This window comes from Ixodes scapularis, unplaced genomic scaffold (genome assembly GCF_016920785.2).
Source record: "Ixodes scapularis isolate PalLabHiFi unplaced genomic scaffold, ASM1692078v2 PGA_scaffold1__304_contigs__length_218370807, whole genome shotgun sequence".
NCBI lineage: Eukaryota > Metazoa > Arthropoda > Arachnida > Ixodida > Ixodidae > Ixodes > Ixodes scapularis.
The window spans coordinates 15,952,652-15,978,001 of NW_024609846.1; the positions used below are offsets into that span (position 1 = coordinate 15,952,652).

The following is a 25,350-nucleotide window of genomic DNA, read 5'->3' on the forward strand; positions in this document are numbered from 1 at the left end:
CGTAGGCGTGGGTGCTCGATCAAGCGCAAAACATCCTCTACGAGTGCGGTGGCGCTCTCGTTGGGGCAGTGTCCTGGACAGAATCAAGAATGCGGCTCTCTCTCGTTGATGTTGGCTGACGAATGCACGCTTCAGCTCGATCTTGCAAACTTCCCATGACGTTAAGGAGGATCTATGGTTCTCAGACCAGCGCCGGCAGTTTCTTCCACTAGAAGTAAGGTTCTGCAGGAGCTGGTTGTCTGTCCACCCAATGTGGCGGGCGACACTGTCATATTGTTCAATCCAGTCCTTGACGTCTTCATACAGCTTGCGTGAAAAAGCGTCGGAGTGTGATTTGCGACGGGCATGCAAACAATGGTGGGAGGGGACACGGTTCGCTGCTACAGGTTTGTCATTGTTGGCTTAGTAAGCTTCGGATTTTCAGACAGGAGACCGAATTCCGGTGGTTTTTCCTGGCAGCAGCAACTGACTCGGATTTCAGGTGCTTCGTGGTGTATTTCCGAGGGTACTCCTTGTGGTACTCGGTCGTCTTGAGGTTGTTCTGCCAGGCTCGGGTCAGGACTTTGCTTACGGCTCGACGGGGGTATAAGACGCAAAATAGTCCGCCAACCGTGTCCCATTATCGGGTAACTCGGCTGACACACAGAGTGAAGGGCTATGGGTAAAGTGCCCAGCACCTCCACCAGAACATACAATTACAGTTGAGCATGACCTGCAGTGTCCCAGAATAGCGAATATTGATAGAAGATAGGACTGGAACAAGGATCGTGACAGTATAACAAAACTCGCAGAAGAGAATCTATCCTGATTACTGAAGAAGCTGCATTGCTTTAGTGGCATTCTGTCCGAATAAATCCTCTCCTTCGGGGTTTGGCGACTGCCGTGGACGAACTGAACTGAAATGGATGTGGGACCACTTTTCTGGTAATGAGCCACTGAAGAACTGTTGCCACAAAGCGGCGTGAGCTGGGTACGTAACACGCTCGATGAAATGTCCGGACAGCTTGCAATTCGCGTAACGAGTGTGAATGAAACGTTTGTGTTGACGAAACGTGCGACAGACCAGCGGGACCAATACCAACTGCAACACCTGTGCTCCGTGAAAGTGCACGTCTACGCCGGAACAATTTCGGAAGCAGCACAGCATCACTTAAAGCATGGCACAGGAACTACCAGCTTAAAGGCAGCTCTTCGGTGCGCCGCACACCTGTGCTCCGTGAAAGTGCACTTCTACGCCGGAACAATTTGCAAGCAGCACAGCATCATTCAGCACGGCACGGTAACTACCAGCTTCAAGGCAGCCTTCCGGTGCGCCGCACAACCGAAGTGAGCCCTCGGTCATTTGATCGAAGCTGCACCGCGATTGCACACCGCCAAGCACGACTCACGCAATTTCCGTCGCTAAACTGTGTATCCAAATATATTGCACACGCTTCACTGCAAACCTCGAAGATTCCGATGGTCAACGAGAGCACAGAAACGTCGCCTTAAATTTTATCCTAGCGGTATCCGATTCAATCCGAGGTCCGAGCAACGTAGGTCAGATTGCCTCTTCCGTGGCAATATCCCGGTCGGTCACCAGCGAAATGCACACCGTTCCTCCGTATTTTCACGTTATACCTACGTTAAACACCACGCTGAACTCCGAACTCGCTTTCGACCGGCCTCATATGACGGCTTCCGCGTCTGAAATCAACTCGCCGAGACGAACGACAACCAACAAAGCATCCGACAAGCTCCGGCTCAGCTGGGGCCAGCCGCTGCATGGGCGCTGCCATCTTTTCAGTGACGTCACGTATTTGGTCTGGTCATGTGACGTGTGGTCAAATTTGCGTACAATGGCAGCCTCCTTATGGGGGTCACTTTCGAGTGCAGACCGGAACCCCGGTTTATCGCTCTAAGCCCCTCTACCTCGTTGGGCTGGTGCGACTCTCGCGCCCTCTATCAGCTAGAAATGTTCTGCCGCTTGTTGGACTGTGAAACCACGCTCAGCGCGATTCTCTACCTATGTCTTACGGTTTTGCATTCGACGTTTTCTCGCCCCTCTTGAAAGTTTCTACTTATTTTTTTTTATGCGTGCTGCGTACCCTTTTTGTGTTATCTCCCACTGCGACAAATAGGGCAAAAAAAACAACAAAAAAAAACACAACAATTTGTTTGCTTTGTATGTTCATACAACCTTGATGATAGACGCCTCAACGGGTGATCTGTCTGTTAGCTGTCGATGATAAATTTAGCCAGTGTGGTGCAACCGCTAACCTGGGGGTTCTAACGTGCATCACGCAGTAGTGATTCCACGAGCGTGTTCCGGTACGGAACTCATCCACATCGAAACGGGCGGGGGCGGTAGGGGCCGAAACCAGGAGGCTCCCTGCGCAAGCTTTCGCTCCACGCTCCGAGCTGGGACGCGTTAGCTCACTCGGCCACTGATTAAAGCTACCATTAGCTTTAAGTAGCAGCATATCGAACAGCCATCTGGTGGTGCCGCATGCAACCAAGCCGAGGAGAGGGTTTTATCTTGCAGCTGCGGCGCGCGCGGTATCCATGCCTTTTAGATGTGTTACACGCGGACCACGCATACCCGTGACAGGAAATATCAGAAAAACCGGTTTGGTTACCATGACTGCAGAGGCAAAAGGTTGTACAGAAAAGGAAAGAATAAATCAAATACATACTCATCGCTACCAGGAATCGCACCCACACATCTTCGGCCGCCTCCCTATGCTCTACCGCCGGGTCAATGAATCGACTTCCGACGTGTATCGACCGAGGAGCGACCTCTACGTCTCCTACCACAATAGCCTCTTTTCAAAAGTTCTGCCAAACACATTGGCGGTCGCCATTGCTGTGACCCGAAGCGCGTGTTTGGATCCGAGTGCACGCCGAATGATGACGCAGCCTTCGTGTCCAATACACGCACAGGGTATGTGAGCGAGGAATGGCGGACAGGCGATGGCGCGGACTTTGGAAAAGGGTCTATTACGATATGCTTGCGTTTTCCGTAGTGTTTGGTGGTGTTGTAGGGGAGCATGGGGAAATGAATAAACACTGTTTTTCTTCACCCGGAAAGCGACTTGTTAATGTATTTTTAAACAAATTTAAACGATCGCGTTTTAAACAACGCGTCCCATGTCCGATACCGTCCTTTTCGAACTAGTACGCGGAATATATAGATTAAAAAATTTATGGTTTATGGGGGTCGGACTATCTCCAGATGCGTACAATACAAGGATTGATTTTCGTTTTCTAAAGATCGTTTATTATGACGAAACATGACGGATTTTGTGAATTACGGAGTCGGTTAGTGATCGTTTATGTATAATACAACCTTCTTTTCGAACTAACAAAGCAGGCATTTTTTAAGGCGTGCTGTTAGGAGAGCTGTTTTTTTACGTATACTAGTCAATATACACTCAAGCGCCAAGGACAAGGACTAGCAAAAGACGTAGAGGAGAAGCGCTGTAGTAACAATTCAAGCTTAACTCAAAATTGACGTTTAACTCCGAACCAGGGATGGGCAGTATTTCAAATACAAATATTTGAAATACGTATTTCAAATACTTTGTGTATTTTGGATTTGTATTTAATTACAAATTGGGTAATGTATTTGACGTGTGTATTTAAATACTAAAACGTGGGTATTTCAAATACAATTGTAATTAAATACAATTTTGTGGGCGAAATTACATCCCTCAAATTTATTGTCACTGTCCAGAGCAGGAAGAAAACTACGTTCTGCACCAAATGCAGTGTCTCTCAATCAAGCACAAGTGTTTAGTGACTTTGTGATTACGGTGCTAGTCCAGGGCAAGAATAGTGACGAAATCGACGTTCACAGGCAGACTGGCTAAATAAGTGCCTGTGACAACTTGTGATGCTTTCCAGCCTGGTTTCCATCCACATCTGAGTTGCAACAATAAAAAATTCTCTAGCTAGCGCTGCGCGTCTTGGTCGTCCCGGTTCTTTGCTGGCCTATACCAAAATGTAATCGACAAAAAAAGCTGCTTAAGGCTCTGTACTTTTGTCACCTATTACGTCCAAGCTGATTACATTTTTGTTTTTGTGATTATATTTCTGTTACGTTACTAGAGCCTCGCACACTAACTCCCTAGTGTGCGATGCAAAATTAATATAAGATACCCAAAAACCTGTTGCAGGTGCCCTGAAGTCGCTGACGCAAATTTTGAGGAATGTAATTGGAAAAGTATTTGGAGGGAGACCACATACATTTGGGTGTATTTGTATCTTGTATTTGAATGCTTTTCTGGAAATGTAATTAGATTTGTAATTAAATACATTTCTGACGAAGTATTTTGTGTTTGTATTTTGATACATATTTGCATGTATTTTGCCCATCCCTGCTCAGAACTGATGTTTAACTCACAACTGACTTTAACTCATAACTGACGTTTAGGGCTGAATCGCATGTAAGCGATTTAGCGATTGACGAGATTAGCGACGGCGATAGCGACGAGAGTCAGCGACGAGCGACGAAGATTTCTCACTCTCTTTTGTCGCGTCGCTCGGTTTCTGGATTGCTAGAAAAAGTCGCTCATATCCTTGGTCACTTGCTCCTGCTGCTTCCTTGCGGTTTGCCTCGTCGCTCGAGCGACCGAGCAGCAGCAAAGCGGGTCGCCGTCGTTCGTCTCGTCTCTCAACAAATCGCTTACATGTTGTTTATACTTTATACTCGCAACTGACGTCATCTACTATGTACGAGGTGCGAACTATGAGCCGTGTGCACACCACGTTCCTGAAAATACGGCAGTACTTTCAAGGGAAGTGTCACTGGCATTTTGTTTTTCTTGAGTTTCGTAAAACACTTGATAATTGTTGATATGAAGAAATTATTTTAGACTGCTTTGGGACTCATTCAATGAGAACCTTACATAATAATATGTCTAAAATTGCTTACGTCAGACAGTGAGCATTTGTCAACACATGTCGGGAGGTTATCAGGGCTCCACCGCAGCGGTGTCCGCTTGCATCAAAAATTTCAACCATCCATGGCCATGCTCCAGGAGTCGCGTTTGTGCCGTTCAAAATGCGTTCACTTATCACCGAGTCTGGCGTTGTTGTAACAAGTCCACAATTCTCTGAACGAAACGAATTTGAAACGTTTTATTGGTAATGGTTATGTGGAATTAGTAGGAGGTAATGCTTTATGGAGAAAAAATAGCCGAGCGGTACATTTAATTGAGATCCGGGATATAAAACAGAGTGCTAGCAGAGTGGTTTTTAGATGAAAGTGTTCGACTCTTCATGGTTAACTATAATTAGTAGCACGAAGTACTTACTTTGAATTGTAGCGTCAGAACATAGACGAGATGCTCTCAGTACGCTGTGGCTACAATGATTTGCCAAAACCTTAGTATATAAACAGAATAGAGAGCAAGTGAAGTATTCACATTTTTAACCAGAGCAGGGAAACAGGACGGGACAACTCTTCCCACTCCACTGTATTAAAATGTCAGATTTTAAACATCTCGCCTGCACTCTTGCTTTAACTTTATTAAGTGAAGTGTAGAACTGTAATGTCTTTGTAAACAAATTTGAATGACCAGGCAAACGTTTGTTCGCAACTTTTCACCCCAAGTTTACCCCATTAAAGGTTTATTAATTGCTGTTTATTTATTGTTCTTTTGGTCACCACCCGTATTATTCTGGTGGATGTGCGGGGTACCGGATGGGGTCCCTGCAGCGTACCCCTTCGAGGGCACGCAGGGCAAGTCCGACAGCAAGCCCATGACGACCCAACGAAGACACTACCAAGACCCGATTAAGTCGCCGCACCCAAGGCCAACACCCGGAACTGGGACGTTTGCTAGCCAGCACCTCCACCAGAATGTCACGGGTGGTGACAAAAAAAAAAGAAGAAATAAACAGGTATAAATAAACGGTTAATGGGGCGAACTTGTGCCCCAAACAAAAAGAGAGCAGACGATAACAACAGAGCGTCGCGGGCATCGAAGTCGGCGTAACAGCGGGATCGAACGCTGGGCGAGACTGACCCCGGCCCGCCACGCGGAGCACCTTTGTATCGGTGTGGGTTTTTGGAACATTCGGCCTAGAACGTTCGGCGCCTAGAACGTTCGTAACACGATCAGATGAGAAAGTTCTCGAACATACGAGAACGACAAGTAGAAAGAATAAATAAAAGAACATTCCGCTACCTGGACTGAAACCCAGATCTTACACGCGACAGTTGAGCGCGGTAACCATTCGGCCATGCACGTTCTCGCTCAACTACGCGCGTGGCATTGTCTAATGTCTTGCCTGTGTAAATGGGAATATTTGTAAACACACACTGATTGGAACGGCCGCTTCGACGAAATTCAGTGAACCAAGAATTATGTGAGCATATGCAGCAAGCCGCAGGAGGAGATGATTCTGCTAAAATATTGGAATCACTAAATTTTGTTGCAGCGGCTAGTTACCTCAGACTGTGCGTTTCGAAGCCAGTCTATGAGTGACTGAATGGAAAGCGCTGAATAAACAAGGATGAAGAAGAGGAGAGAGATGAAGCGCACTCTCAACTGAAGGTTTATTGAAACAAACGTTCACTATTAATACCGTCTATCTGGGTGTTGGCTCAAAAAGAAAAAAGCTCTTTATCTGTTAGGTTTAGTGACGGCGCACTAATACACAAACTCTCCTCTTGCTCTCTTATGCGGAATGCCTCATGTATTTTTCGCGCTCTTATGTGAGTGTATCTTCCCAGAACTGTTGTTTTTTTGCAATTCCGAGCCACATGGGCGCCTCTTACAGTGCACCGCAAGATTGCCCGACGGGGACTGTTTCATTAAACAGGCATGTTCCCTGGCCCGCTCATTTATGCAACGCCCCGTTTTGCCAACACACGATTTCCCGCAACTCATTGGTATGTTATATACCATTGACGTTGCACACTCCACGTAGTTCTTAGCGTGTTTCTTTTGACACACTTTACCCTCTCTATTTTCGTTGTTTATTTTTGAACATAGATGAGACAGCTTGTCTGGCGCTGAAAATATCGCTGGTACTTCAAAATGAGCCGCCACTTTTTTATTTTGAGATAGATTGTGAATGCAAGGAATCACCGCCGATCTTGTTAGCTGTCTGGAAGGAATGAGATCGTAATTTTTTTTCTTCATCTTGGAAACGAGGTTATCCGCTACTTCCCCCAAGGAGCGATCGGGGTACCCTCGGCGTTTTAGACGGTGCACCTGCGTGAGGGAGCTTTCATCCGCGACATGGTGGCATGATTTTGCCAGCGAGGCCCTGATTAGGCACGATGCTGTTTCCCTTTTAACGAGTTTAGATTGCGCAGAATTCAAGGGCAGAACCCCTTTCTTAGTTCGCAGCTCATATTTCCAACAAACATGGTCACCTACGAAGTTGAAGCCCAAATCCAAAAAACTGCAGCCTTCCCTTCGTCATTGTTTCATGGGTGAACGTCAATCCATGTGAATTCAAGTTAAAACAATCCAGCACATTGTTGATTAAGCCCATGCTAACAATAACGAACTTCGGGGCAAGCACCAAAAAGTCATCCACATGCCGACTGATTGTGAATTCCCCCAATTATTCGATATCCTTACGTACTCCCTTATCACATTCAACATTCAGCCAAACATGTACCGCAGAGCACTGGGGCAACATGGGAGCCGATACATATGCCTCGCTTTTGAACGTAAACACCATCCCCAAAGGACACAAAGGCTGAGTTAACGTAGCATTGTAGTAACTCTAAAAAAGGCACCACAATTACTCCGCTCGAATTTCTGAAGCTTATTCCATCGTTTTCTTCAATTCACTTTTTTCCCGTTCGGAAAAGCTTGTCATGCGAGATGGAATAGAAAAGGTCTTCCACGTCAATAGAAAACGCTCCGCCGTAGGACTGGTCGCACTTCGTGAAAAATTCTATGACAGCCTCCGAGTTTCGCAACAGGAATGGGCCACTCAATTCAATGCCGGCCATATGCCTACTAAGGAAGCCCCCCTCCCCCCCCCCCCCCCCCCCCCCCACACACACACACACTTCTTTTTGCTACGTATCCCTTTCCGTTACGATCGCTCTAAAAGGGCAGTTTACATTGTGGCTCTTGACACTAAAGAACAATGAGGTTCTGTACTTCAATTCTGCGCAATTCATACTCGTCAAAAGGGGAACAGCATCGTGCCTAATGAGAGACTCGCTGTCAAAATCATGCCACCATGTCGCGGATGAAAGCTTCCTCACGCAGGTGAATCATCTAAAATGCGAAGAGTACCCGATCGCTTCTTGGGGGAAGTAGCGGATAACCTTGTTTCCAAGATGAAAAAAAAAAAGATGTCGATCATATTCCTTCCAGGCAACTAAAAAGACCGGCGGTGATTCTTTACATTCACAATCTATCTCACAATCTAAAAACGTGATGGCTAATTTTGAAGTACCAGTGGTGGTTTCAGCGCCATCCAAGCTGTATCATGTGTGTTAAATAATAAAAAAACGAAAAGGGAGAAGGTAAAGTTTGTCAAAAGAAACACGCTAAGCAATACGTGGAGTGCGCAACGTCACTGGTATATAACATTCCAATGAGTTCCGGGAAGTCGTATGTGGGCCAAACGGGGCGTTGCAGAAATGAGAGGGCCGGGGAACATGCCTGGTCATTAAAACAGTCCCCGTCGGGCAATCTTGCTGTACATTGTGATAAGTGCCCATGTGGCCCGGAATTGGAAGAAAAAACAGTTTTGGGGAGATACGCTAACAAAACAGCACGAGAAATACATGAGGCATTCCGTATAAGAGAGCAAGGGGAGAGTTTGTGTATTACTGCGTCGGCACTGCACTTAACAGATAACGAGTTTTTCATTTTGAGCCAACACCCTGATAGGCGGTACTAATAGTCAATGTTTGTTTCAATAAACCTACAGTTGAGAGTGCGCTTCGTCTTTCTCCCCTTCTTCGTCCTCTTTTATTCGGCGCTTTCCATTCAGTGATGTACCAACACGCCCAGTCATATATTCTGCTACAGTGTATGAGCTATTTTTAAAGTAGACCGTTTTTTTCCTGCTTTCAGAAACTGAGCTTTGGAAACTCTTATTGCTCTGTAGCGAGTGCAATTCTTAGTCAGTGATATGCTGCATAGATCACTAAAACATAGCAGCTGATGATAACCGTTTTTGTAAAAAAAAAAAAGAAGACGCGAAGAACATATTTAAATAATAATCCCTCGCATTACCTCGTGACATTTCTGCTAGAGGTGCGGGGCACCGAAACCCATGAAGGACGCCCCTCTGAGGCCTCGCCGGGCAATCCGAGTCCCGGGCTCAAGAAGACCGTCCGTGCAAACTACAGAGTCCTGAGCAAGCAGCCACACCAAAGGTCGACCCGCCAAAAATTTGGACTTTAACGGATTCTTGAACTTATTACAGAAGAATAAGTAGACGAAACCATCAGCCCACTGGGCCTGCAAACGAAGACTCCCGCTGTTGCCTACCGCGTCGTTTACCTGCCCGCCCCTCCTCGTACGCCGACGCCCCTCGTACGCCGACGCCCCTCGTACGCCGACGCCCCTCGTACGCCGACGCCCCTCGTACGCCGACGCCCCTCGTACGCCAACGCCCCTCGTACGCCAACGCCCCTTGTACTCCGACTCCCCTCCACTTCAACCTCTACGAAGACATCAAGGACTGGATCAACCAGTACGAGCGCGTGGCCCGGCATAATGCGTGGACGCCTGAGCAATGCCTGCAGAACGTCTAGTTTACCATAAAGGGCACGGTGCAACACTGGATCGAGGATTATGAAACCTCGATTACGTCACGGTACCAGGTGAAAGGAGGGCGTTCGTCAGTCAGCAACGATGGGAGAGCGCCGAGGACCTCCTTCGAACGAGGGCACAAGGCCCCAACGAAAGCGTCACCAGCTTCATCCGAGATGGCATGCGACTGTGCGCACGTGCCGACCGAAAAGCAACGACAACAACAATCTGCGTGTCCGTATGTGCGGGGTGAGGGACGACATCTTTGGAGGCCTCGTCCACAAACACACCGGCAACAGTCGTAGCTTTTATCACGAAGGCAATGAAGACAGAGCGCGCCCTCCAAGCACGCGCCTCCTACTACTCAACGGCATTCAGACGTCATTGCCTCCACGCTGCTTAGCGACGACATTGGTGAAGGTATCAGGGGCATCCGTGAGGTTATCCAGGACGTCGTCCGGAACGAGCTTCGAAAGTTGCTTCCTGCGGCCAGTTCTCCGGCATCCCTCTCCATCGTTTAAGCTGTTCGCGAAGAAATTGACCGGTCGCTACAACCAGAGGTTCCCGTCACCATGGGGGCGTAAGGGGAGCCGAAGTTGACCTACGCCGCAGTGACCCCACGACCGCCGCCTGCTCCCCGTTAAAACCAGGCGCCATCTCGACGGGACAATTCAGCGCCGCAGTAACCTCGACGCCAAAAACAAGTCCAGCACGTCCGACCAGAGCAACCCTCGCCGAGAAAAACCGACGTGCGCGAAGGGCCGACCGACGCCCCATTTGTTACCATTGCGTAAAAGCCGACGACGTTACGGAAGATGCCCCTACCGCTAGCTGGGTCTGTGAGGGTTTGCGCACAGTGACCTTCGACCACGCTATAGGGAGAGACCTCGGGACATCCACAACTACCTACGCCGCTTGACATCTCTTGAGCAGTCTCCTCGCCGAATATATCGCTCGCCTTCACCGCGAAGCCCTGCATTGCCTTTTCTTAGGTCCCGCCGGGAAAGCCTGTGAAATATGCCTCGCCGGGGAAGCTAATCGCGGCGACCCCTTGAGATGGAGTTGCAAAAGACGTCCGGCAGTAAGATCATCAATGAACGTCGGAGGGTCCTTACTCTAGGGACGACAAGCATGAAAACGACGATTCTGCAAAGGTGCCCAACAACCTCACCGTTGCTATCGACAGCAACGACGCGTCGGCAGTCGTGGACACCGGAGCAGATTACACAGGTTTCAGTGGGGAGCTGCCCCGTCGCCTTCGGAGAGTCACGATACCGTGGGTCGGCAGGTAAATACGCACCGCCGATGGACACTTCATCACTCCTGTTGGGAGGTGCACTGCTAGCGTCGAAATTTATGAAAACCTGTCCAGTCAAGTTCGTCATGCTTGAGGACTGTGCGAGAGACGTATTTCTTGGCGTAGATTTCTTGTGTGAGCACGGTGCCGTGATTGACCTTGCAGCAAACAAGTTGAAGCTGTGAAAGCCCAACAACGTTTGGCAGGATCCAAAACGACGCCAGCCGCCCACTGAGTCATTGCGGACCACGTGAACCCGGTTCCGCGGTCGAGTGTTCTTGTGCTCGTCGTGACCGATGCTGTCGATTGCGGAAAACTTCTTTGGCAGGAGACGTCCAACAGCTTCTCGGCAAAAGAATAGGCGTTGCAAGGGGCGTAACAGAGCTGCAGGATGAACGCACTACTGCAGTCCTCGTGACGTACCTCCGACAGAAGGCATAGCACTTCACGAAATGTGCCGTTGTAGGACGCGTCGACAATCTCCGGAACGTCGCCGAAATCACCGCGATCTCCAATGAGCCCTCGCCATCTCATCCGTGCACTGCATCGCCGCCGCAGTTTGATGTTAATCTCAAGCTCAGTGCCACAGAACGACGATAGCTCAGAGTCCTCCTTGCCAAATTCAGGGACTGCTCTGCGATTCAGTCGAAAGTGGGCCGAACACTTGCGAAACATAGCATCGTTACAAACGACGATGCGCTCCTTGTGCATCGGCCACTGTACCGGGTCTCCATAAAGGAAAGAGAGGCCATTCATGAACAAGTTCAAGAGATGCTCAACGAGGACATCATGCAGCCTTCAAGTAGCCCGTGGGCCTCACCAGTCGTACTCGTGAAAAAGAAGGACGGAACGATTTGATTTTGCGTAGAATACAGGTGGCTCAACGCGGTGACGAAGAAGGACGTGTATCCGCTCTACCACATCGACGACACACTTGACCGGCTGTGCCACTCCTAATACTTTTCATCGATAGACCTGAAGAGTGGCCACTGACAGATCGAATTCCACGAACGGGACCGAGAGAAGCCTGCCTTCATCACGCCCGATGGACTCTGTGAGTTCAAGGTGATGCCCTTCGGACTGTGCACGGCGCCAGCAAGCTTTCAACGTGTCATGGACACCGTGCTGGCAGACTTCAAAGGCGAAAGTTCTCTCCTTCACCCCGTCGACGTCGTGGTATTCTCGGTTAACTTCCACGAGCACTTCCGGCGCCTTCGAGCCATTCTTCAAGAAATCAGGACCGCCGGACTGACCCTCAACCCGACAAAGTGCCGGTTTGCCTACGGCGAACTGAAGTTTCTAGGCCAGGTTATGAGCAACGAAGGTGTTTTTCCTTACCCTGAGAGGACTCGCGCCGTAATGGCATCTCCACTTCCCACCAACGAAAAAGGCCGTACTAAGATTTCTGGGACATTGCGCGTTCTACTGGCGGTTCGTTCGGGATTTCGCCAAGCTTTCTGAACCACTCACGCACCTTAGAAAAGACGGCGTGAACTTCGAATAGGGAGAAGAGCAACAACGGACATTTGCCGAGCTAAAGGAACGACTGCAGTCGCCACCGATTCTTGGCCAATTCGTGCAATCGCTCAAAACAAAAGTCCACACGATCGCCAGCAATGCAGGACTCAGCGCAGTACTGGTACAACGACAATAGGGTACCGAGAGCGTGATCGTCCTCACTGGACGGACGTTGTCGATCGCGGAACGAAATTGCTTGACGACTGAGAAGGAATGCCTGGCCGGCGTCTGGACCCTCGTAAAATTCCGCCCCTACTTGTACGGGAGTCCTTTTGGAGTGGTCACCGTCCACCACTCGCTATGCTGGTTAGTGAGCCTGAAGGATGTATCGGGACACCTCGCTCGATGAGGCCTACGACTGCAAGAGTACGCCGTGACCATGGTTTGCAAGTAAGGGCGAAAACACAGCGACGCCGACTGCCTTCCACAGCCCCCGTCGAGTAAGCTACGGTCTGTGCGAAAGACGACGATGACGAGGATCGCTTTCTTGACGTAGTGAGCGTTAACGGCATGGCAGCGCTCCATCGGGACAATCCTGTACCTCGCGCACTGATCGATGACTTGAAGAAACGAGGCGAACAATTGTCCGAGCCTTTTCACGTACCCTACCAACATTTGTCCTCTGGAAAGTTATTCTCTACAAAGAGAACTTCGAGGAGAGTAACTCGACGTAACCCGAACGAGTCTTCGAGAAGAAATCTTCCAAGCCTACCACAATGACCCGACATCTGGTCACCTTGGCTACAGCAGGACTTTCGCAAGTATCCGAGAGAAGTACTTTTGGCCAAAGCTTCCAATGACTGCCCGCCACTACACACGATCGTGCCACGAGTACCTGCGACGGGAGAAACCGCCGTCGAAGCCGGCAAGCCTCCAGCAGCCGATCGCGCCCCCGACTACACCGTTCTAGCAGATTGGAAGGGATATACTTGGACCTTTTCCAACGTCGCGGCAGTGAAACTGTTGGATAATTGTGCAACTCAACATCCCGTCCGGCACGAGAGGCGAATGCACTCCTGTCGGGAACCTTTTTGAAAGAAGCCAAGTTCTTCGTTGAGTCTATAGTCCACCGACACGGCGCTTCCCAATTTATGATTACAGACCGAGGCTCGTAGTTCATGGCGCAACCGACGCATGGGATACGCCGCCTGAGCCAGATCGACCACCGCCTAATCACGGCATACCAGCCGCAGACCAACGGCTCACGGAGCGACTAATCAATACCATCGCCGACATGATCTCGATATACGCTTACGTGGAACACAAGACATGGGATAAGGTGTTGCAACCTTTCCTCTGGTGCACGGCAGGAAGGTGACGACAATGCTCGACGCCAAGCTGCCCTCCGACCCGACGGACGACGGTACCGACGACGTCCAGCTTGTCACCCAAAGGGCAGAACGGGTACGTCAGCTAGCCTGCTATCGGATAAAGAACCAACAACGTGTGGACGCTGGCTGGTACAACCTTCGTCGCCGCGACCTGGAGTTCCCGCCCGGAGACAGGATGTGAGTGTGGATGCCCATTTGCCACCGCCGCCTCTGCGAGAAAATTAAAACGCTACTTCGGTCTCGAAAAAATCGTTTGCCGCATTGGGGACTTGAACTACGAGGTGCTTTCCGACGGAACCCGACCTTCAGGACGCCACCAGCCACGACCCAGAGTGGTCCACATTGTCCAACTCAAGCCGTTCTACGCGCGTTAGGCCTGTGACGCTGCATTTTTATTTCATCTCGCCGTTGATGAAAGCCGCGTGGGGTCCAAGAAGTGTGATCGTGGCCCGGGTCGGATCCGTGGAAAGTTGCTTCGTCTGGTAAAAATTGTACCGATTTGTGGAAATAATGTTTACGACCTCCTGTCGGAAGTTACAAGGATCATCTGGAGAACTATGTTACTACTGTAAGTGGACTCTTGAGCATTTTACGGTCATGTTTGTGTCGACCAGGTGTCCCGCCTAGGTAATCCTAATGCTACCGGTAAACGAACACGGCGGCTCGTCGACGGCCGAAGCCCCCGGTGCTCGCTTCGGAACCCCGCAGTGGAGGCACGATGACCATGGATGTGACTGTAGAGGGTGCCGAAATTACACCCGAAGAAGTGAGAACCAAGGATTGGCCACGAAAGGGGGGGTTCTGCAGCTCAGAGAGCTGCAGAACCACGCGAGTGGCAAACGGCGAGGAAGCCAAAATGGCGAAGCGAGGGCAGGTCATGGAGCCGATTTCGGGAGTGCGAGAAGATGGCGGGGGAAGTGAACGCCGGGTATAAGAAGCTTAGCAGAAGATCGCGGAGCGTTCAATTGCGCCGCATCTCCCGCGATTACCGGCGAACGACTACAAGATAATTATTCGGCCGAAGAACGGGCTGGCGCTCGCAAAAAGTTTTGATTGCCAGGCTGAGTGTGGCGGTGCGCAGGGCTGCGCAAATTCCGTTGCTTAAGGGTCAAGGAGAGGACGTGCTGGTTGTTAGCGATAAGAAAGGCACCCTGATTTTCAGCACCCCGGACATGGGAGGCTGGAAGATTAAGTCTATCAAGATCTACGACGACGACTACGAAATCTCGGCGTACCTCGCGCCTCACGAGGACAACGGGCGGGTTGGGGCACCCGTCATCGACCCGAGATTGACAATACAGGAACTGACGGAGGCCCTTTGGACACCCGAAGAACCCACCGATACTTGGCGTTCAAAAGCTGGGCAACTCCAGTTCGGCAATCGTAACCTTGAAACACGAGACAGTGTCGATGTGGATGTACTGCTACGGTGTAGCTCTGAAGCGCGTGCTCTGCAGTAAACGCTATGAGATGTGCTACCGATTTTGCGAGTTAGGACACAGATGAGGCGTATGTGTCAGCGCCCAAGTTAATTGTCGGGGATGCGGAATTTCAGCCCCACCGAGGATCACGTATGCGAGCCCAAGTGTAAGTTGTGCGGTAAAGGTAATTTGACAGCAGACCGGAAATGCAAAAAAGCTTTCAGTACCCGGTATGCGATAGAAAAGAGGAAATGGAAAGCGCAGGGAAGAGGAAGACTGGAAGGCGAAGGAGGCCGAAGTGGGGAGGAGCCGATGGGAAAAGCATCAATGGAGATCCAGAAGTTTTTTTTTTTTTTTTTTTTTTATTTCTTTCTTTCTTTCCGGATTGACCGGGAGGTGGACAGAGACTAAAGGCGTGATGCCTGACGAGGTCTCTGTCCCCTTTACAGTTCTAACACAGCAGTGCGGGGTACATTGATTTTTGAACATGAAAATTAGAGAAAAGAACCTATAAAATTCTATACAACTCAGAAACAGTAAAAAACAGGATCGATCAAATATTCCACGATAATTTTTTTCAGCAAAGAAGGATAAAAACATATTGGTCAGAAACATGTTTTAACAATTCAAAAGTGAAATATGGACATGATTTAACAAGTACACAGTACAGATATATCAGAACACAATGTCACTGCCCACCAGAAGTGTCTTTAGTCTTTTTTTGAATTGGAGTATATTGCAGTTAAAATCTATTAGATCTTCCGTATTATTCAAGATTTTGGCGACTTGGAAGCATGTCGTTTGTTTTCCGTAATTGGTACGTATTTTTGGAGGTCGTCTGATTCTATGTCTAAGAGTGTGATACGCTGTGTTTTCTGGCGGAATTGCGAAGAGTTTTTTTGTGTGTATTATCTGTAACAATTTAAAATAATAAATTTGATTCACTTTAAGTAGGCCATATTTGCTGAACAGCGGTTCAGTTGGGAGATCTTGAGGCTTACCTTTATAATTTTCAAATAGTCGCAGAATTTTTTTTTGTAAGATGATCAACCTATTATAATTGGTTGCCGATGTCGTGCCCCAGACTAAAATGCAATAACACAGTTTGGAGTAAAATAAAGCGTAATATATATTCTTTTTTAGCCACAAAGGTATGAGATTTCTTATTTTATAAATACATCCGATGGCTCGGGATAGCTCAGAGCTCAGTTTATTTATGTGCGTGTTCCAACTTAACTCCCGATTGAACCACACACCAAGAAATTTTTGTTCTGTAACCTCCTCTATAATTTCCTTTTCAAAATATATTGTCACCTTAGTGTTGTCGCACCTATTAACGGGGGTGAAAATTATATATTTTGTTTTTTTTACGTTTAGTTGTAATTTATTATTTTGAAGCCACACTGATAGATTGTCTAGATAATTATTTGTCATACATTCTAAGGCCGCTTTAGAGGTTGAAGCAAAAAATGCGTTAGTGTCGTCTGCGTACATGACCAGCTCAGGGGATCCCAGAATATTTGTGATATCATTCACATAAAGAAGAAATAAGAGCGGGCCTAAAATAGACCCTTGCGGAACACCGTACTTTATTTTGAGTGAATTAGAATAATGGTTGTTAATATAAACATACTGCTTGCGATTTTGGAGGTAGTCTTTTATTAAAGTCAAAGCAACCCCACGTATGCCGTACCTTTGAAGCTTAATTAGTAATATGTCATGTTGGATCGTATCGAAGGCCTTTCTAAAATCTAGGAACAAGCCTAAGGTGTATAATCTATTTTCAATATTGCTTATAATTTTATCCTTTACTTCTACAAGTGCCTGCTCTGCAGATTTAGATTTTTGAAAGCCATATTGAGATTTGTTTAATACATTGTGCCTGGAAAAAAAATTGTCTAATCTAGAATTTATAACCCCTTCAAATATTTTTGAAAAAATTGGCAAAACCGAGATTGGTCTATAATTCTGTAGAAGGTGTTCCCCGCCACCCTTATAGATTGGAGTAACTCTTGCAACTTTTAGTTCGTTAGGAAATATTCCAGTTTCTAGAGTAAGATTGATTACATGTGACAAGATATAAGATATTTGTTGGGAGACATATTTGACAGGCCTTGGCTTGAAGTCGTCTACGCCAGCTGCGGCGTTATTTTTAATTTTACTTATAAGCCCTTCTACTTCATATGGCGTAGTTGGAAATAGCATTATCGTGCTTGATAAGGAAGTCATTGCGTCTGTGACACAGCATTGCGAAGTGTCTTCGTGTTCTGGTGGTGAACCAACGTCAACAAAATGCATATTCATTAGATTTGCCATTTCCTGTCCACTCACGTTCCTGCCGTCGATAGTGACACTTTGCGTTCCCTGCACACGTTTTTTCCTATCGGTAATTTCGTTCACAGTTTCCCATATCTTTCTTGGGTCATTGAATACCCTTGAAAATATATTTTGATAATATTCGGATTTGGCCTTTTTAAGGTCGGAGTTCAATTTATTTCTTGTTTTTTTAAATTCGATGAGAATATTTTGGTGCCTATATTTAATAAAATTATGGTACATCCTATCTTTTATCTTAATACGCCTGTATAAGTCATTTGTAATCCAAGGTTTTCGTACATGTTTTTGACGATTATTTACTTGAATAAGCGGAAAAGCGACGTCATAACAAAGCTTAAATTTGTTAGAAAAAAGTGCATACGCAAGGTTGGGGTCACGTTCCAAAAGGACGTTCTCCCAGTTTGTTTGCTCGAGCAGGACAAAAAAAAATTTGCAGTGATTCTTCATTTATGCGTCGGTAAGAGTAAGTATCGCGTTTCGGTGTATTTTTGCCACGATAGAAAGATGTCAGACAGAAAACTGGCATGTGGTCGCTTATATCTTGTGTAAATATGCCAGATGTGGCTTCCCTAGCGTTGAGATTAGTTATACATATATCTATTGAACTAGAAGTTTCTAAAGTCACTCGGGTGGGCAGTGTCACAGCATTAGTACATCCCCAAGCAGATAAGAGATTATTCATCTCTATTACGTAACTATTACATTTTAGTAGGTCGATGTTTGTATCACCCATAATTAAAAATGGTTTGGAGGTCGATCCAAGAAAAGATAGTAAGTCTTCCAAAAAAAATTAAAAAATCTTCCTTATTACCAGTGGGGGGTCTATAAATAACAGCAATAATAACAGTTTTGGCATCTAAAACAAGGCACTCAACATCAGCTGTGATCACAGAGAAATTTTCAACAACATACCAAAAAATATTTTGTTTTAAATAGATGGCAACACCTCCTCCTCTTTTATTTTCTCTGCCTAAGCTGGCACATTTATAATCATTAAAGTAAGGTGGTTCAGCATTTTCGGGAATCCAGGTCTCAGAAAAAAGTAGTGCGTCAAAGCGCATGCTCAAAGATTCAAAAAAAATTTCCAGGTCGTCACGTTTGTTATTGATACTCCTGGTGTTAACGTGGATTGCAGAAAAACTACTCTCAAAGTTGCGGAACGTGAGATTAAATGATGAGTCGTCAAAATATCTACATTCTATCGGATATGTTTCATCCATTAAAAATATAAATTGTAGTTGAAATAAGATCTAGGGAATAACCGAGATTACCCCGTCATTTTTTCTACGTCGTCGGGGTCAGCAATTCTGATAGTAGGTGAGGTTTCATTTTTTCGTGCGTATACCCTTCCTCCCGATGACCAAACAAATTTCCATTCTACGACACGTTTTCGAGCGATCGCTGCTCCCAGAATTTGTTTGCTTTGTCGAGTCAGGTGCTCATTCACATACACGGGGGATGCCGCACCAGCAGCACCAAGATCTGAAGTCGTCATGCGCTTCTTTTTACATTTTTGCAACAAAGAGTTTCTCTTGCTTCGTTGTACCAGGCGTACGATTATGTTTTTTTCTGTGGGTTTTTGTGTGGGCACCCTGTGACAGATGTCAATGTCCGCGTCGGTTATAGGCTCGCCTAGAATCTCTGCAATCTGTTTTACAATCATGACAGGATCGCCTACTTCTGGCGCACAAGTGAGTCAAGAAACCGGAGCGTGTCGAGAGGGAGATCGGACTCTTTCCCGGGGTGTCCGCAACGGCAAGAAGAGAAGCAAAAGAAGTCCGGACCCGGGACTGTGGGGACCTCCAGAGGCGCTGTCCTCAACAACCCAGCCAGACCCAAGTAATCGAGCCGAAAAGTCGGATGGGTGGACATGGCCTTCTAGGATAAACGCGATGAAGAAATGTTTAAGATTAAGGCAGAATATCGCATGCTTAAAAAAGAGCTAGTGGTGATGAGTAGGCAGATTGCGGAGCTTCAAATAGCTCTTAAGCCTCATACAGCATCTCCGAAACAATCCCAAGAGCCGGAAAAGCCAAATGAAGGAAAAACAAAGGAGCAGAGTGCGGCTCCGCTGCCGGCTAAGAGGCGAAAGGCGTGGACAAACCCAAAATAGATAAGGACACAGAGACAGTGATAGACCTAAAAAAGTGAAATTTGAGGCAAACTTTGAGGCCAAATCTAGCCAGGACGATGAATGGCGCAAGGCCTCTGAGGAACGCATGTTGGGAATGTTTCAAACTCTGCCGGAGCAATTGCATCAGCGATATAAGTATCTCGCAGAGCGACTGCATCAAGGGGATAATGATCTCACTGAAGAACTTTAGGAAGAATTTGGAGAAAAGGGACCCGGCAGCTGAGCTGAGGGATCGGCATATGAACAGCTCACCCAACAAGTTTTAGGAAGTCGGCTGGATCTGGTAATTGGCCAATCATGTCTTACAGGTCAAGTAAAAACACCGCGTGGCCCTGGAACTTTAGAGACTTCACGCGTAAGCGTGCGGTGGAAACCGAAATGACAACGATGTGGTAGACACGAGATTAATAAATCTCTGGATTACAAAGAAAGGGTTACAGGACCGTCTTCGACAGAGGAAATGAAACCGGAATACCAGAAAACAGATAGTGGCTTTAAACAGGAAATTGAAGAGCGCGCAGTCGTGCTCACGAAGCAAAATTGCGGGACATCTGCGATCAGATGGGGAGGATTTTAAGTAGCGCGTGTACTTGGCAACTTGTTCGCCACCTCTTAGATCCGGATACCAAAAAGTCGGCGTCCAAACAACAGGTGGAAAGACTGGCGTATAAATATGACGGAACTAAGAATGAACACGTGAAAGTTCGGAACACGTACATCAATCCGGCCGGACCTGAACCCCTCCCGGACTGCGGAGGGGGAGAGAATTCGGAACACGACGTTCCGATCTCCTTGTCTGAGGGCAGAGCGGAGATTAACAGGCTGAGGTCTAAGTCAGCGGCTGGGCCGGACAGAGTGAGCAACAGAATGCTCTGTAATTTAGACGACAGGTCTATCGCCAACCTCGCAGCGTACATGCAGGAGTCCTGGTAGAAGGGGACAATATTGCTGAGTGGAAACTTGCAAACCTTATTTTCATCCCCAACCCGGAGAAGAAACTGGGCTTCAAAAACTTCTAAATGATATCACTCACCTCTTGCGTGGGTGAGCTCATGGAGCACGTCGTTCCGACGTGGCTGAGTACGTACATGGAGGAAAATGGGCTTTATCCGGAGACCAAGATCAGTTTTCGAGCAAAGTTGTCGGCGTGCGACATGATGCTGCGGCTCAAATACAAAATTATAGAGGAGCAAACGCGAGACGCGAAAGTGATCGTGGGGTTAGATGTGGCGAAGGCATTTGAGAACGTTAGACACCTGTCGATGTTGGAGACGCTGAACTGATTCAATGTCGGGAAAGGAGCGTAAAATTACATCACGGACTTTCTTACGAACAGGAAAGCCACTTTCAGGATAGGGGAAGAGTCCATTGAGGACGTTAAACTGAATAAGGGGGTGACGCCGCGGGGCTGGGTGTTACCACCGACCCTCTTCAAGTTTGCGAGGTTGATATTCCCCGAACACTGAGGTAAATTAAGAATCTATACCACACTTTATACGCGGATATGACTTAACATCATGGATAAACAAGGGCCGTAACGGGCAAATTGAAAGCTCCCTGCAAAGTGCTATTTATATCATCGAAGAGTACCTGAAACCCAAAGGACTCAAATGGTCGACAAAAAAGTCGGAAGCACTGTTCCTCATGCCCCCCGGAAAACAGCGGCTTCACCAAAAGCGCGAGGCGGACATCCACCAGTACGTCAGATGCGGAGAGATCTTCGCGGTCGCCTGTATCCGCGTCCTCTGTTGAATATTTTCAACAGCGATCGGCCAAAGAGAGAAGACGACGACGATCACGACAGCCGGCTTAGGGGCAAGCATCAATTTTTTTTTTATCCGCCACGGTGCGAGCTTGAAACGGGTATCATCCCAAGAAACCCATTTCCATGCTTTAAACAGTAATATCGTCCAGTTATTTTACAGAACATTTGGTGCCGAAACCCGGGAACTCGTCGCCTCATCAGCGGCCCTTACCAAAACCGGAGGACGATCTGACCACATGGAACGGGTCAGAACAAAACGGACGGCTCGTCGCGCTCAAACAAACTGGCTAATCAATGAGGTCCGTACAGTATTTTCAAACGAAGCCTACGACCTGAAAGACCTTATATTGTTGCACGAACGATTGAGCCGCAACAGCGAGGAGTTCAAGACCCTGAACCGGGAGTTGGATCAATTTGTTGCAGATGGAGATTTAGAGCAAGAATACGAGAGCGTAATGAATTACGAAGATCAAGTGGCCTGCGCTCTAGTGACGCTGATGTACCACATTGACCGGCTGAAGTACAGTCAGGCATTTGCGGCACCTCCAGCGACGTCTCAAACGGGAGAACGACACCGCGAGGAAACTCCAACGTTGGTGGCAAAGCAACCGAAGCTGGAGATGCTGAAATTCGACGGGTATATTGGAGAGTGGCAGTCCTTCTGGGGTATGTTCATCAACAGCGTCCACGAAAATGCGCAACTGCAGAACATCGACAAGTTTCAATACCTGAGATCACTTCTCACCGGAACAGCTGCCAAGGCTATCGCTGGCATCCAAGTATCGGACTCCTGCTACTCCGACGCAGTGAAAATTCTAAAGGGATGATTTGGCGACACCAAACTTATAATACAAGATCACCTAGCTAAGCTTTGGACTCTGCAAAATGTCAAATCATCCAGCGACATATTCGCCCTGCGGAATTTATTTGACAGGGTTCAGATCCAGATCAGACGACTAAAGCTTTAGGAGTCGACTCCATTTCGTACTCGGCTATGTTGTACGAGATTTTGTTGAAGGATTTACCTAGCGACATCGTTATAGAGTATTACCGGCGGCAAGGCTTCAGTGGCCCAAGCACATCGGCAAAAGCATTGGCAAGCGGCGAGCTAGACGGAATTTCGGGACATTTGAAGGTCGAAGTAGGGATTCGAGAGAGGAGGCATGGTTCAGACCGAGCTACAAAAGGCAGTGGTCGGTCTGCTGAGCCCACTGTAATACCATACTCGATGCCATCAGCAGCAGTACTTCACAATCGTACGAAGCCGGCGCCTAAAGATTGCTTTTTCTGCGGCTCGCAGACGCACAAGACGGAAGAGTGTGACACAGAAGGGAGAAGCAAAGAAAAACAAACTCGCACAAGACTGGCGCTGTTACAAGTGTACAATGAGACCTCATCAAGCACGGAACTGCAGACGGCGTATATCGTGTGGCACGTGCAAAGGGAGGCACGCGACAACCATATGCAAACCCCGCAGAAGGGGTGCGAAGGACGACGCCTAAGAGGAAGATTCCAAGGCATTAAATGCCTTCACTGATGACAGCAACAGAGGAAAGGAGAAGCCGCAAGTCTTGGTGGAGACATTCAGGCCATGGGTCGCCGGTAACGGAGCCTACATCTATGCGAGGGGAATTCTAGCCGGTGGGAGTCAACGGATATTCGTCCGAGAAGACGTTTCTCGTCGATGCAAAATGCGGGTGCTCGGTGAAGCAAACCTCAACATTATCATCTTTGGATCAACCCAGCCGCGAAAGCAACAAAGACAGATCGTTGAAGTGAATTTGAGAAGTCAATACCATCAGACAGAGTAGGTCTTAGAAGCGGTGGAGGTACTATATTGCCGCACGCGCAGCTGGCCAAGTAGGCAGCGCGCGCGTGGCCTAACGGTTATCGCGCTTGCTTTCCACGCTGAAAGCCAGGGTTCGCTTCCTGGCCGCGGAGGCACATTTTTGTTGACTCTGTAAATTAATGTTCTGGTAAATTCGAGAACCATGTTGCTTGTTCGAGGTTAGAATATTCTACGCGCCGAACCTACTAAGCCGAACGATCCAGAAACCCACGAGGGTACATAAGGGATTCCGCCAGGCGAGCGCAGTCAGTTTCGCACCAGCGTTCGACTCTGCTGCTACGCCGACTTCGACGCCCGCGACGCTCTATTATTATCTTTTCTACTCGTTTATTTTTGGCACAAGTTCGCCACATTAAACGTTTATTTCTTTCTGTTTATTTCCTGTTTTTTTTTGTCACCACCCGTGACATTTTGGTGGAGGTGCGGGGTACCGCATGCCCCTGCCGCGTACCCCTCCGAGGGCCCGCAGTGCAAGTACGACGCCTAGCCCACGAAGAACCGACGAAAGCACTTTCGAGATCCGGTTCAGTCGTCGCACCCAAGGTCTACACCCGGAATTCGGACCTCTACCGCCCAAGCCTAAGCAGCCAACGAGGCCAACGATGGACAGCCAGTCGTCCCAGAACCCGTCCACCACCAGCGTCGTATACCTGCCCGTCGCCCCACGCAACCCGACGCCGTTCCATGGTGAGGCCCATGAGGATGTGGAGGATTGGCTACAGCATTACGAACGAGTGGCCCGCCATAACCAGTGGACACCAGAGCAGTGCCGTCAGAACGTCTACTTCGCTCTGGAAGGCACGGCGCGCACCTGGTTCGAGAACCACGAAGCGTCGATTTCTACGTGGGAAGAGTTCCAGGCCGAGCTGCGACGCACCTTTGCCAACCAGCAGCGACGACAGCGTGCCGAAGAACTCCTCCAAGCAAGACACCAAGGGCCAAACGAGAGCGTCACAAGCTTCGTCGAAGACGTTCTCCGCCTCATGAACCGCGCCGACCCAAACGCTCCCGAAGAGAAAACGTTGCGGGTCCTAATGCGCGGCGTCAAAGAAAACATCTTCGAGGGCCTCGTGCGGAGCCCGCCTACGACTGTCCAGGGTTTCATTACTGAGGCCACCAACATCGAACGTGCCCTTCACGCACGGGCCTCACACTACCAGAGACTTCCCGGCTTCGCTGCCCTCTCGCCGTCCAGCTGCAGCATCCCGGACATCCGCGACATCATCCGGGACGTCGTCCGGGAAGAACTAAGGAAGCTGCTGCCTGCTGCCAACCAGCCGGCTTCGCTGTCGATAGCCGAAGTGGTGCGCCAAGAAGTTCAGCGCGCAATTCAACCGGAGACTCCTGCCAGCGTGGCCGCAGCCGATAAGCTGGCGCTGACCTACGCCGCAGTGGCCCGAGGACCGTCGCCAACTGCTCAACACTACCCGGTGGCGCCACGACGAGACCCATCAACGTAGGCGTACCCCCGACGCAACGACGAAGTACGTCAGTACGACCGCCGAGAACAGCAGGCGCCAAGGAAAACCGACGTGTGGAGGACAGCGGATCGACGACCCATCTGCTACCACTGCGGGGAGGCCGACCATATCTACCGTCGTTGTCCCTACCGGCAAATGGGCCTGCGTGGGTTCCACCCGAACGACCCACGCCCGAGGTACGGCGAACGCCCTCGCGACATCGAGGAGTACCTCCGACGTTCGCCCTCCCCAGTGTCGTCTCTCCGCCGTGAAGCCCGCTCCCCATCGCCACGACGTTCAGCCTCCCCAGCGCCACGATCCCGCCGAGAGAGCCTGTCTCCCCTGCGTCGTCGGGGAAACTGAGTGCGGCAACGCCTGGAGGTGACGTTGCCGAAAACGACGGAAGCAAACAGCCTCCAAGAACGCCGGAGCGCTCCCACTCTCTCGACGCCCCGCATTGCACCGACGCGCCTGCAACGGTGTCCAACAACCTAAACGTTGTTATTGATGGCC

General features: G+C 48.7%; 1 protein-coding gene across 1 annotated transcript in view; it reads right to left on the bottom strand.

Annotated features, from left to right (window-relative positions):
* The window catches only part of LOC115324519 (chymotrypsin-like elastase family member 2A), a 55,264-nt gene that overhangs the window by 15,510 nt on the left and 14,404 nt on the right, over positions 1-25,350 (bottom strand). The window contains exon 2 of the mRNA XM_040221135.1: positions 4,916-5,096. Within this exon, the coding sequence (XP_040077069.1) occupies positions 4,916-5,096 (181 nt within the window). The remainder of the gene's footprint in view (positions 1-4,915; positions 5,097-25,350) is intronic.